Source organism: Mustela erminea, chromosome 5 (assembly GCF_009829155.1).
Source record: "Mustela erminea isolate mMusErm1 chromosome 5, mMusErm1.Pri, whole genome shotgun sequence".
Classification (NCBI taxonomy): domain Eukaryota; kingdom Metazoa; phylum Chordata; class Mammalia; order Carnivora; family Mustelidae; genus Mustela; species Mustela erminea.
In genome coordinates, this window is record NC_045618.1 from 101,315,661 (window position 1) to 101,330,465 (window position 14,805).

At 35.4% G+C, this 14,805-nt stretch overlaps 2 protein-coding genes across 2 annotated transcripts in view; one reads left to right on the plus strand and one right to left on the minus strand.

Annotated features, from left to right (window-relative positions):
* GPR137C (G protein-coupled receptor 137C) overlaps positions 1–4,826 on the plus strand; it is a 66,878-nt gene extending 62,052 nt beyond the window's left edge. The window contains exon 7 of the mRNA XM_032344237.1: positions 422–4,826. Coding sequence (XP_032200128.1) covers positions 422–599 — 178 coding nt within the window. The 3' untranslated portion in view covers positions 600–4,826. The remainder of the gene's footprint in view (positions 1–421) is intronic.
* Positions 4,827–5,710: 884 nt separating this feature from the next.
* Positions 5,711–14,805, minus strand: part of ERO1A (endoplasmic reticulum oxidoreductase 1 alpha) — a 46,845-nt gene continuing 37,750 nt past the window's right edge. Inside the window, exons 14-16 of the mRNA XM_032344236.1 lie at positions 9,142–9,228; positions 8,920–9,053; positions 5,711–6,918 (exon numbers count right to left, since the gene is read on the minus strand). Of these exons, the coding sequence (XP_032200127.1) occupies positions 6,858–6,918; positions 8,920–9,053; positions 9,142–9,228 (282 nt within the window). The 3' untranslated portion in view covers positions 5,711–6,857. The remainder of the gene's footprint in view (positions 6,919–8,919; positions 9,054–9,141; positions 9,229–14,805) is intronic.

Genomic DNA, 14,805 nt, shown 5'->3' on the forward strand with positions numbered 1-14,805 from the left:
TTAACCCTTATTTTTTAGTCTGTTCTTCATCTGTAAAATAGTGGTAATGGAGTTTATCTGATAAGATTGTTGTGAAGATTAAATAGGGTATGTGCATGTATATACATTATTATATATATACACACACAAACATGTCCTAAAAAAGAGCCTTGTCCTTAATAAGCACTACATTATTATCTGATAATCAAGTTCTAATTCTGATATATTTATTCTTTTGTAATATGTGTTATAAAATCAAGGGTATTAGATCAAAGTCATTACATTTTACCGAAAGCGACTACATTATTTGGCAAAAAACATATTTCAACATATTTGATACTAACTTTTTATATTATAAAAGTCACCGAATGCTAAAAATGCCAATGTGACCTATTCTGATCACCATCCTATGGCCTTTTCACCTTTTTTTTTCTTGTTGCAGTTTATCGAATTCGCAAGGTTTGGGCTGGTATGGCACCATGACTGGGTGTGGCAGCAACAGTTACACAGTTTCTCCCCACCTGAATGGACCTGTGACAGATACTGCTCCATTGCTGTTTACTTGTAGCAACTTAGATATGAGCAATCACCATAGCTTGTATGTAACACCACAAAACTGAAAGCATTACCGAGATGTGATTCCGCCATTGTCTTACATGAACGTGTATAATCGATGTGTTTAAATTCCACCTACATAAACATTCCATTATCTGTCGCAACTGAAAACAAAGCCTGGAAATGTGGCTGTGTTCAGCAGAGGACACACCTGTTACTTTTGACTTCATAGCAAAACGAAGTAAAATGGGAAGTGTGGAGTGGGAGAAAAGGTTTAGATCTTAAGGCACTTGATGGCTGCAAACACCCTGACTCTGGAACATCACATGCATATTTGCATATTTGCACTTTTATCTTTGTCCTGAAAGAGTACACCGCGGTCCCCAAAGTCACACTCCAGTGTTCACACTAGGATATTAACACTGTACACCTAATTTGGAGGCAATTTTCCTATGAAAAATCAAAGCCTGTATATTCAGTGGTGTATTCTATGCAGAATTCTTACCCAATAAAAATTTTACAGTGTGAACAGTGCACAGGATTAAGGCGTAACAATGTATCATTCTTTTTTAAAATCTAAAATATATGTAATCATTGAAGATAGTTCTTTTAAGCATGATTGTAAAATACCAACTGAAATTATTCAATCGTTTTTTTTTTAAACGACCATAGAATCCTTTTCAGTGATGACTGGCAGTGTTCTTTGGAAAGCCACAGGCATTTCTTCAAGAAAGTATACCGGTGAGAATTATGTGGCTATTTTGAGTAGAATTGGTCAAGTGATTATTTTGTATGATTAAGATATCTGTAGTAGTTTAAGCATGATTCTTCAAGAAAGCAATAGTGATTTTTGCATAGGGAGATTTTGGTAGAAACTTCTTGGGACTAAACAAGTTTACAGATGCATTTAAGAATTATCCATAAAATGTACGATTCTAAGTTAAAACATGAGTACATTTTCAAAGCATTGGGTTTAGCTGAACAAGATATAGCTGATTGTACCTATTGAATCAGAATTGTCCTCAGGTAAATTAAATCATGATACATTATTGCAGTAAACTCAAGTGCAATACTTCGTAAGACATATAATTCCTCCTTTAGTTTTCCCGTTTTTATATCTTATAAATGGGCAAAGCCAGATCAAATTTAATTCAAATTAATTCCAGCACTGAATAAGCAAACTGACGCAAAGGTACTAACTAGGTAAGTTTAACAATATTGAAATACTTCTAGAATTATATTAAAACTGTCTTGAATGTCCTATCCCAAATCTAAAAATATATATATATGATAGGCTAAGGTAATAAAGGATTTTAAAATGCACTTTCTACCAGTATCTATACAGAAAGAAGTAGATGCTGAATACCTCAAGATGCCAAGGGAACAGGCAACATTGGGAAGTTGTCACAACATGCTTAAGGACGACCAGCTACGTAAAATTGTCTGCTGATCTGTTTCTTCAGAACTGAACTAATACAACTGTCCTTTTCTGTCTTCTACTTTGATTAGAAAGTTATGTTTTATTTGTACTCTTAATATACATTTCGATGGAAAAAAAACACCATTCAATGTTTTAATAATTGCTTATTTAGTAACTTCACAAAAGTTTAACAGGAACAAATGAAATTTTTAATACTTTCACTCTTTTGAAAGGCTGGTACATAGCCAAAGAAATTCCTTCTTTTTATCATACAAAATGACTTTGAACTCAATCAGAAGCATAAACCTACAGGTATGTTACTTTGGGTTTGTTTGTAAGTTCTCTTGTTGTAACCAAATTCTTTAAAAATGTATAGTACAGAAGTTAACCTTAGTTTTTACATGACAACGTAACATGCACTTAACTGAGTATATTTTGAGGACAACTTCAGTTACTACATTTCTTTTCAGAAACTATTTATTTTCCTAATAATGTTGGGTGTCTACCTAGAACTATCTGAAAAGATATGTTATCTCTGTGACTCCTTGGGGTTCAAAGTAAATAAGGTACATTTTTTCTAAGGCCTCCCTAGGTAGTTTTCCTATTTGACCAGATAAGCAAAGATTACTTTAAAAAAAAAAAAAATTCCAGGTAAAATATCTTGGTTCTTTCAGCTGCATTTGTGGATTCTTCCAAATTTCAGATTTGTATATTTCTTCTTATCCCTAACTAGGGTACCTGAATTCTTACATTTGTCTCCTTATACACATCTCCCATAATACATCACCAAAGACAAAGAAAGATAAGCTTCTGGCCCAATATTTGCTTAAAAATTCCAAAGCACTAGGAGCACTTTAAGTTTGGTCTCGAAAGGAGTTGATGAAATCAAAGGGCTACCGATTCCCTGCTCATCCTGCACTGAAGCACATGATGACAATTTCAGACCTTTTTCGGTTAATTAGAATGGTGAATTTCATTGCTTAAGTGTGTAACTCTACAGTGATTAGCAGTACTTGTTTTTATTGTTTCATTTGGGTGGTCATTAATTTTGAGACTCTTACCACTCATTATAGCTGGTTGTAGTTTTATGAAAGATGTAATTTATAGTTAAAGTGGCTTTTTTATGCATAGCTGCCTTTTTTATTGTTTAACAGTGTTTCTCAGCTATACAGTCAGTTTCAAACTGGTCATAAAAGTATAGCTGTGGCCAATGAATGTATTTATTTGTTGTTTCACTAAATGGTAACAAAACACTACTGTTAAAAATAAAAGTGTTTGTGCTTTTATTTGGTGCTCTGGTTTGCTTAAAATGTCTCCATTGACAACCCTGAGTTTCTAGCATACCCAGGGAAGAACCCTAGTGCTACCAAAGAAAAGACAAAAATATCAGGAATTACAAATGACAGTTTGTTGTTAGTGAGCTTATATTTACATCTGGACATTATGTCCCTCAATGTTATACAGATTTTGTGTGAATTTGCACCTTAGTTTAAAATATCAGTATGATTTTGATAGTACATTTATTCCAACATTAAGCTAAGAAAAAATATTTGTAATGAAGTGACTTAGAACACAGCTCTCCTTCTCCTTCAATTTTAAACAGGAATAAATTTAGCTAGGCCATAATGTTGGCCAGTTATTCTTTGATTATTCGAGAAATTCTTCAGTGATGTTGTTGCCTTTTCCCCTCAAAGAATAGTTCTTACCATTTTTTCCATAATAGATTTCATAACTTCATTCACTTCATAACTTGCCAAAACCACACCAAATTTTTAGCTTTACCGACCTTCCCCCAATGTCACAAATCCTTGGGAATCTATTGACTCTTGTTGTAAAGAATATTTGGAGTGAAGGTCTGACCTCTAGTACAATAAAATTGTCATCTGAAAAGCAATTTATTCAACAAACATTTATTAAGTGTTCATATGCTAAAAAATATGCTATGGAGATGCAAAAGTGGGTAACGTTCCTTTTCCTGCCCTTAAGGAGCTCACATTCTAGTAAAGGAGGCATAAAAGAAAATACAGTACAATAAGTGACACAATAGAGGTAGGTTGTAATTACAGTGGTGACAATTAGAGGCAAATTAGAAGATACTCCTTGAGTGGAGCAAGGGCGATTTCACAGAGGCGGGCGTTATGGTGGTCTGCAACAAGAAATGGGCATTTTCCATGTAGGAAGGACAGCTAGAGCATATGATGCAAAGAGAACAGCATGCACCAAGGTGACCTGGCACATTTGAAGAACTATGTGTTTTATCAAAGCATGGTGGCTGGGGGCACGACTGGGTGACATGTCAGAGGACCTTGTTTGAGTCTTCTAGAAAGCCTACTGTGACAGTACTGTGGGGTGTATGGGAGAAGATAGGCTGGGAACAGGGAAGCAGGCCAGTGTAGTGCTCTAGATAAGAGCAAAGAAAAGGGAGAGACAGACATCAGACATGTGGAGATCAACTCCACAGTGCTAACACACTAACCAGATAGGGAAGGATGCAGAGCAACGAGCCTGGAGAATTTAGATGATGATGGCTCTAAAATTAACCAGAGTAAGGATCACAGGCATAAGAATAGATTTGCGGGGGGAAATGATGGTTTTAAGACCCACAGGTATCTGTGGGACAACAGTAAAGACATGTTATAAACAGACGGATTGAGAAGTCTGGACTAATGGTAAGAACTTGGACATCATTGAGTCGTAACTACCCAAGAGGGAGAAGTAAGTGGTGGTCAAAGTCTGAGGAATAACATTTAAGGCATAAATGAAAAAAGCCTTAAAAAAGGACACATCCAGGAGCCCAGGAGTGAAATATAAGGAACCTGAGGGAGGGGTATAGGGGCATATCTTTAAAGAAGGGGGCTGCCCAACAGTATCAAATGCAGGGGGGGAAAAAAAGTCAAATAAGAAATGGCTTCTGAACTGAATTATGAATTTAGAACTGAAATTTTTGACTTCAAAAGAAGAAATGGTTAGGGACTACAGAGTCAAAAGCAAGCTTTTTGGTTAAGGAGCAAGTGGGAGGTGACAAAGTGATGACAGAAATATTCTTTCAAAAAGACTAACTTAAAAAAGGGTGAGGGCATGACGTGAGAGTCAGAAGAGCATACAGACAAAATTGCCATTTAAACCCTTCCACCACAGGTTCAGAGTAGTACAAATGTCCTTTAAACTTTTACACACGGTGCTCACGGCATAGTCTGAGTCTCCAAGAATATTGACTTAGTAAGTAGGTTAATGTCATTCTTTTCCTGCCTTATTCAATTGGGGGTGGGAGAGAGAAAAATATGACACATATTGTTAAACTCAGCTCTGTGGTTTTTCATTTAAGATGTACCAAATACATAGTCATACAGTCATTCAACAAATATTTATTGGATACCCACCATGTGCTTACTATGTACTTGGCCATATACCAGGCTTCAGGGACACAGAAAAGAAGTATACAGCAGTATAAAATGGTATTTCTAAACCATCATATAAATAAACCCTGCTTCATTAATAATGTGACATCTCAACATGGTATAACTTCCTAGTATAAAGAGGGCACACATCATTTTGAGGTATAGTTTCTTTTATAATTTCTTTCACAATTACCATGTGATTAAAATTCTTAAACCCCTTCAAATATTTTTATCATTAAAGAACTGCCACTAATAAAAATCTTCCAAAATTAATTTTTAGGGATAAAAAGGAAATGAACCTCAGGTATAAGGAACAAAGATTATATGCCCTATGACTACATAGATCAAGCGTCAAAAGGACAACAAACTCAAAAAGAACTTTACACTGGCACTCAAAATGATTCCTTATTCTAAGGCTTACAGTATTATAGTTCCACTTTTTTTTTTCTTCGGAAAAAATCATTTAAAAAGAATTATCCAGTATTACACACTGAAGTATTTAAGGTTCAAAGGGCATGATGCCTGGAACTGACTCCCAAATAACTTGGGAAAAAATAGTATACATGTGTATAAACAGAGAGCATGAAAGATAAAGCACAAGTGAACAATTAGTTAATCTGGGTAAAGAGTTCTTTTGTACTACCTTGGAAACTTTTCTGTAAATTTGAAATTCTATAAAAATAAAAAGTTTCTCCCAAATTTTATTCAGCATTAGGTACAGTATTATGAGAATAAATATATAAATCTATTCAGCTTTTCACAATGTGTAGAAATCCCCTAAGTCTTTGAGTTGTCATTGTATCTTTCTACACACTAAAAAAAGCCAATCTAAATTGCAATATAATTCTCATACTTTTTTACTTCATACTTCATATCAATGTACTTCTGGGTTGCCAGATAAAACACAGGGCTCCCAGTTAAATTTGAATTTTAAACAAGAAATTATTTTTGGTTTAAGTATGTCTTAAACATTGCATGTAACATACTTATATAAAACAATTATTGTTTATCTGAAATTCAAATTTAACTGAGCATTCTGTATTTTTATTTACTAAATCTGGTAACCATAAATGTACTGAAAGCTCTTAAGTTGTTAATTATGGATATTCATGAGCTTCCTTAGCATTTTCCTATTAAACGCTCTAACACACTGACCACAGTTTTATTTATATTACATCTTCTCACACAAAATTGAGAGACTTATAACATTTACTTAGTTTTAACATATATGAATTTGAAAATCCTGATTTTATTCAATATTAAACTTTAAAATTTGTACCACATCATCAAAGTGTTACTTTTACTCACAATACTATTATACATAAACTTAACGCAATTAAAAAAAATTGTTTACTCAAAACAATATAATTATCCTTTTACAAAAGCAGCTTTATATAAAATGTTTGGCTTAAGAATGTCATTACTCTTATGCCTTTGAATGAAATTCTACTCTTTGGCCTTCAAAGTCCAGAAACAGGCAGGTTTCAACTTGTTTTCTGTTTTCTTTAATGAATATTTTGTAACAAATTCCTGAAGTTTTCTAATTCTTTCACACTTGTGGAAATTCTGTAACCAAAAAAAAATTTCACTCAGAAGGTATTTTACATACTTTTTCTCTGTTATTCAACACTGCATTTTTAGAGCACAGAAAAATTTTCAAGTAATTTATTTCAATAAATTTAAAAATGTATAAACCATTTAGTCAATTTTGATGTACCGGAGTTCTTAATCTGACATGGTAAAACCAAGATAATATTGCCTTGAAGTTAGTTATTTTTAAGTATTCAAAACTTAGTATTAAAAGTTTTAAAATACACAATTAGAAAGTATATAAATATTAAAATACTTGGGCAATTTTTATTCTTTTTTTCTTTTTTTTTAGTAGGTTCCACACCCAGTGTGGAGCCCAACATGGGGCTTGAGCTCATGAACCTAGGATCAGGATCTGAGCTGAAATCAAGAGTCGGACACTTAAACAACTGAGCCACCCAGGTGCCCCAAAATACTTAGGTATTTAAAGTATTCCTAAGTATATTCACACGTGTAGTATTTAAAGTGCATAAATATAAATTACATAAGCATTAAAATATGTATTTTAAATATGCGTAAGTTGGAGTGCATGGGTGGCTCAGTCAGTTAAGCATCTGACTCTTGATTTCAGCTCAGGTCTTGATGTCAGGGACGTGAGACCGAGACCTGCATAGGGTTCCCACTCAGCATGGAGTCTTCTTGAGATTCTGTCTCCCTCTTCCTCTGCCTCTCCCCCCTGCACACACATGCTCTCTCACTCTAAAATATACAAATAAAATCTTTAAATATGTGTAAGTATACAAATATTGAAAATTAATCAATGTTCCACAGTTAGTAAATATACAAAGAATCAAAGCTTTTGGACTATAAAAAGTGAAAACAGGGGGCACCTGGGTGGCTGGCTCTGAAGTCTCTGCCTTCAGCTCAGGACATGATCCCAGGGGCCTGGGATTGAGCCCCACATCAGGCTCTCTGCTCGTCAGGGAGCCTACTTCCTCTCTCTCTCTGCCTGCCCCTCTGCCTACTTGTGATCTCTATCTGTCAAATAAATAAATAAAATCTTAAACAACAACAAAAAAAAGTGAGAACAGTAAATGTGTAACCAAACTGTTTTCACTACTTACTATAAAAAGTTTGTTCATTACTTTTTTTTTTTTTAATATTTTATTTATTTATTTGACAGAGAGAGAGAGATCACAAGTAGGCAGAGAGGCAGGCAGAGAGAGAGGGAAGAAGCAGGCTCCCTGCTGAGCAGAGAACCCGATGCGGGGCTAGATCCCAGGACCCTGAGATCATGACCTGAGCCGAAGGCAGAGGCTTTAACCCACTGAGCCACCCAGGTGCCCCATTTGTTCATTACTTTAAGTGTATTTTAGTTCTGCTTTCTGCCATGAAAAAAGTAGCTGAATTCTCAATGAACCGTATCTATTAAGTTTTTGTGTACGAATAATTCTGAAGGTCAATTGTTCCAAACCCAAAAGAGTAAATCATAATTTTTTTAAAGTGAAGAAATGTAGTCCTTAGAAAATATGTTTGTATAAATCTCTGCATTCTTTACCTATGATGGGCCAAAAAGAAAGGCATCTATACCTACATTTCATAATGTTAAGTTCCTTATTTCAAGCTTATCTTCCAATCGTTTTCATGAAAATTATTTTTAAAGCATTATTAACCTTTTTACATGATGATGAATTTGCAGATCAATTTTATACGTATGCATATATTAAACAACATGATTCCTCCAGGACCTTCAAAAAATATTTGGGCAGCACAAAAACTACTTTCTAATAATTAGAAAAAAATGTACAAATTCAGTAAGATGAATACTGAAGTCCAATCAGTAATTAATCATAATTATAAAAATCAATAGAGAAAAGGAAAGAATATCACCTGATGATTGTACATATGTGTATACTTGAAGTATTTCATAAGATTACAGAATTCGGTAGTAAAATAATTTCACTAAAAAGGATTATTACTTATCCAGTTTTAGACTTACTTGGCTAACAGAAACAATTTCACTACTTTCAAACTCACCTTCCAAATGCATTAAATAATGATACTATTTCTTGTCGGGTTAGATGGAATTCATAGCTGGGCCCACTTTCTGGCATATTTGCTATCAGTTTCTCAGAAAACAAAATCTTCAGAGCAGTACCCAAACCCTGAATCTGTAAGAGAAATAGTAAAGAAAGAAAAGTCAGAAACTTCTTTGCACAGAGAATAAATGAAAACTAAGACTGAACCAGATTTGCTTACCTGAAGCTTTCCCCATAGTCGACATTTAAAACAACCAACACAATCCATGATTCTTGAAATATTTCTAAAATGCAGTCGAAAGTCCTCCTAAAAACAATTTAACGAGATTTTTATTAAGATGTAGCATGGGCGCCTGGGTGGCTCAGTGGGTTAAGCCGCTGCCTTCGGCTCAGGTCATGATCTCAGGGTCCTGGGATCGAGTCCCGCATCGGGCTCTCTGCTCAGCAGGGAGCCTGCTTCCTCCTCTCTCTCTCTCTGCCTGCCTCTCTGCCTACTTGTGATGTCTCTCTGTCAAATAAATAAATAAAATCTTTAAAAAAAATATAAAAAAAAAAAAAAAAAAAAAAAAAAAAAAAAAAGATGTAGCATCTAGTCAAATACTAGGTATTTTCTGAGTGCCTTCTATGTGCCTAGCACTGTGCCAGGGGTCCCTGCGGGCACCAAAGACGACGAAGAGAATTAAAATCCACGTTCGCTGAGCACCTCCTAAATGCCAGAATCTACATATACAACTTCATCTTCACCGCAAATCCAAAAGTAGATTTATTATAATCTATACCTAATGAATTAAAAACACAAGGCTCAAAAGAGCTTAGGCTGCCCAAATTCCCACATGGAGTAAACAGCAAACTTAGACCCCAAGCCTGCCTGACTCAGAAACTAAACTATCTGCAAACACACACCATCTGAGCTGAAGCGTTCTGTTTTTTTCTGATTGCTTTTGTTGCTGCTGTTTTTGTTTTATGTGATTATTAATTACATGTGAATATCAGAGGAAGGGGGACAGGGGTACAGTGGCATCATTTACCAAAAAAGGAAAAAAAGAAAAAAGAGAAAGGAGAGAGAGGGTGGAAGAGAGGGAGGGAGGAATTTCAAAATATGGCTTCTATTAACGTCCTGCTTTAATCCCAGTATTAATTAGGTAAAACAATCAGATATTTCACTATTATTAATACTATTTTATTATATCTTTTATTTTAAAATATACTTATAATTAATGTTATCATACATAAATATACAGAATATAGTGAACATCCATGTACATTTTAACAATCTTGAGAAAGAAACCATTACAAGTACCATGAAGCCCTCTATGTACCCCTCAAGAGTCCTATACCCTACCCTCTATAATTATTCTGAATTTGGTGTTTATCGTTCCTTTTTTTTATACTTTTAATACATATGTATATATCTATGTACACTAAGGTCCTATGTTGTTTGTAATTGGACAAAACGAATCCAATTCATCCAAAAGTAGTATATGTCCTTAAGGGATAAGTAAAAAAGGGACCAAAAGGACACACCCTTCTTTTACTCCAATGGAAATTAACTGATCCACCAAGTGACTCCCTCTGTCCTTGACTTGCATTGGAATCTCAGACTTACAGTATTTTAAGCATACATTCATTCAGTTGAGAGAGAGCATACTAGCAGGAGTGGGGGAAGGAACAGAGTAGCAGGGGGAAAGAAACTTAAACAGACTGTGCTGAGAGTGGAGCCCCAAGCAGGGCTCCAACCCATACCCTGAGATCATGACCTGAGCCAAAACCAACAGCCAAAAGTCCGACATCTGAATGAATCACCCAGGTGCCCCTTGACATAGATTTCTGATTGAAAATCCACTGTATTAATCAGCCTACAATTTGAAGACCATGTAGTGTTTCTCTCTCTCTCTCTTTTTTTAGTGATAAACCACATACCAGGCTCAACAAGAAGAGAACAGAACCAAAGATCTAAAAATAGGAATAAATCAGCAAAGACTGGTACCCACTATTCAAAGTAGACCTCAATTCATCTTAGGGACAGTTCTTCCCCAGATGCTTTATTCAGCATGAGACTCTGAAACTGCTGTATTATATAAAAGATTTTTAATGGATCCCAGATCTTGCATCTTTATTCATACAAATATTGTATTAATTTAATGTAATGCTCATATTATTAATATTAATTATTACCAAATGTTAACAATATTCTACATCTTGTGTTTCTGTGCTTTTGGACTGAGTTCAGTAGGAGGTTATTTGAATTTTTTTCCAAAGATTTTTAAATTTTTATTTATTTATTTGACAGAGAGAGAGAGATCACAAGTAGGCAGAGAGGCAGGCAGGGAGAGAGGGAGAAGCAGGCTCCCTGCAGAGCAGAGAGTCTGATGCAGCACTCGATCCTAGGGTGCTGGGACCATGACCTGAGCTGAAAGCAGAGGCTTAACCCACTGAGCCATCCAGGCACCCCGGTAATTTGAACTTTAAACCAACTTTTTAAAAACGTTTACCCAGTGATACTACTGTAAGTAAATTTTGGTAATTTAAGGCTTTCTTTAAACTTGTGTTTCGACCTTAAAAAAAAAAAATCACACTTTTAACAATAATAACAGCATAGTAAAATTACTCAAAGTCAATGTTCCCGTCCTATGAGGTGCTGACCTCTGAAGGACTTAATAGTTATTATACAGGCCTAAACAATTCCTATGTGGACAAGCACTGCATGCAGACAGGATAAATAAGTCACAGGTATGCACTATAAATTTCCAAATGAATATAAATATTATGATCAATAAAACACAACTTTTATTTAAAAAGTGTTACTAAGGGGTGCCTGGGTGGCTCAGTCAGGTAAGCACTTGCCTTCAGCTGAGGTCATGATCCCAGGGTCCTTGGATCAAGTCTCACAACAGGCTCCCTGTTCAGCCCGGGGCCTACTTCCCCCCCTCTCTCTGCCTGCTGCTTCCCCAGCTTGTGAGCACTCTCTCTCAATCTCTCTCAAATAAATAAAATCTTAAAAAAAAAAAAAAAGGTTTCTAAATGTATAGTGGCCTTTTGGCAATTACATTTTTACAATCAATAGATACTAAAAATACTGCTATCATGGGGAGAGGCTTTGAAAGTTTTTGACTTTAGAGACTCTCATACTTGTAAAGGTTGGAAGCTTCTGTTCTAAAAGACCATGCTTGTTTTTGTAGACATTGTCTAAATTCAGTATGTGGTTATGTTTGTTAATTCAAACACTTGAACATGACAGCTCTTGAGTAAATCTCTGTCTGGCATACACAGAGAGTAAGCATGGTTGCTTATGATAGCCAAAATAACACTGCAAAATTAAAACTAAGTACAAATGCATAAGTTAACTTAATATGCAGAACCCAATTAATAAGCTGGAATTTTACTAAATCAGAACAGGAGAAAACATCTGTGACCTCCCCAAATATCAATGTCCAATAATCTAAATATATCCCAAAGTTATTTCAGATTAGAAATATTTAAGATCCTTAAAATAACCAGAACCTAATTCACTTATACATTCTCCTTGTTTAGGATACAGCTCTTAGGTCAACACTTAAAAGTACTGTCAGTGGGTAGAACAATCGAACATGCTATGGTTATCTACTGTAATTTATGTCCAGTGAAACCAACTAACCAGAAAACAATTCTCACCCGATTCTTAAATGTTTCAGAAGCCTTCAAATGGATCCTACTCTATCTTGAACACTGGACTATTCTTTCATACTGTCTTCTATTTTTTTTTTAATTTTATTTATTTATTTGACAGAGATCACAAGTAGGCAGAGAGGCATGAAGAGAGAGAGTGGGGGAAGCAGGATCCCTGCTGAGCAGAGAGCCCAATGCAGGGCTCGATCCCAGGACTCTGGGATCATGATCTGAGCAGAAGGCAGAGGCTTTAACCCACTGAGCCACCCAGGCGCCCCATATCATCTTCTATTTCTAACCATCCATGGATAGAGTATAATGCAGACAAGATGAGATTTTTAGGGGTGCCTGGGTGGTTCAGTGGGTTAAAGCCTCTGCCTTTGGCTCAGGTCGTGATCCCAGGGTCTTGGGATCGAGCCCTGCATCAGGCTCTCTGCTCAGAGCCTGCTTCCCTTCCTCTCTCTCTGCCTGCCTCTCTGCCTAATTGTGATCTCTGTCTGTCAAATAAATAAATAAAATCTTTTTTTAAAAAAAAAAGACGAGATTTTTAAATGAACTTATAATATACCTGAAACTAATATAACAATCTATGCTAATTATAAAAAAATAAAACTCAGGGCACCTGGCTGGCTCAGTCAGAAGAGTGTGTGACTCTTGATCTCAGGGTCATGAGTTTGAGCCCCACCTTGGGTGCAGTGATTACTTAAAATAAATAAAAATAAAATTTAAAAATATTTTTTTTTTTTTAAAGATTTTATTTATTTATTTGACAGAGAGAAATCACAAGTAGACAGAGAGGCAGGCAGAGAGAGAGAGAGAGAGGGAAGCAGGCTCCCTGCTGAGCAGAGAGCCCGATGCGGGACTCGATCCCAGGACCCTGAGATCATGACCTGAGCCGAAGGCAGCGGCTTAACCCACTGAGCCACCCAGGCGCCCTAAAAATATTTTTAAATAAATAAATAAAACTCATGTTACTGTTTAAATCCATGATGTTCACCATAAAACTACTTTTTCTTAGGAAAGTAAATCTCTGATATTAACAAGTTTTACTTCTTTATTATAAAAGAATTCAGAAAAATTATCTGTTAAACTCCATAGAACATCAAATCTTAGTGTTTCTGAGTTTTGATAAAATTAAAACATCATGAGCAATATTTCTAATCGGCACAATATAAAAAGAGTTGATGCCAAAACACTTTCCAATAAACCAGCAAGTGTACTAAAAATAAGGAAGAAAGTGAAACTAGTAGACAAAAAAAAAAAGTCTTATTACAGTATCTTCCCCCTCACTTCCAAGTTCCTGGAAGCTGCCTGGCAGGTTATATAAGCATGAAGTATGTATTTCTAGCAAGAATGCTTTCTGTAGGAGGTAGATGGGAGATCAAAAATAACTATTATTTAACAGCAAAAGAATCAGTGCAAGAAGTATTGTTTGCAAACTGAATAAAATCAGGTTCTTTCCTTACAGAAAGAAACAAGGAATACAAAACAGAGGCATATTGTCTTACCCTGAAGAAATCAGTTCAAGCCCAGTGCTCCTGAGAGCGACCTGCCTTTATTTACCTTAGCTTTGTAACAGAGAATGGTAATACAATTTTACTTGAGTCTCCAAACAAGAGTAGAAATCTACTGAAGTTAGGAGCTGTCCCTTCCTTTAATGACAGGAATCATATTTTGCACATAGTGAGTGATTAATAAGTCTTCTTAGCAATATTTTATATTTGTAGGATTTTGATGCCAGTATACACCAAGATGGTCTTATATGAGCTTATACCTCTAGGTAAGAGATTAATCTCTCTATTTTGTAGGGCATCATGTTTTCTCTTCTTCTGGCCTCCCTAAATACCTTTCATTCCCAATAAATAAGATGAGTAACAAACCCTGGGTCCTGTCCCCCTAAATGGCTTTACTCTATCCAAAGCCATTTTCAGAATTCTCCTCAGCGAAAGACAAATACTGCCATTCAGGCTCTGGATCCCTTTCCTTTAATGTATAACTTCTATTTGTGATGAGACCATTGATATGAAAGCCATCTGTAAAGTGTGCAGTGACATACTTTGTTACTTTCAACACAACACAAACTAGATCTTAAGTTGGCCTGCCTTAGGACTTCCTTTTTTAGAGGAAAAGAATGATTATGACTCTGGCTTTTGTTGTAATTTCCTAATACAGAATAAGATTTATTAACTATAAAAACATGGGCCTTATATTCATATCTGCATACGAGTTTGAATGTAAA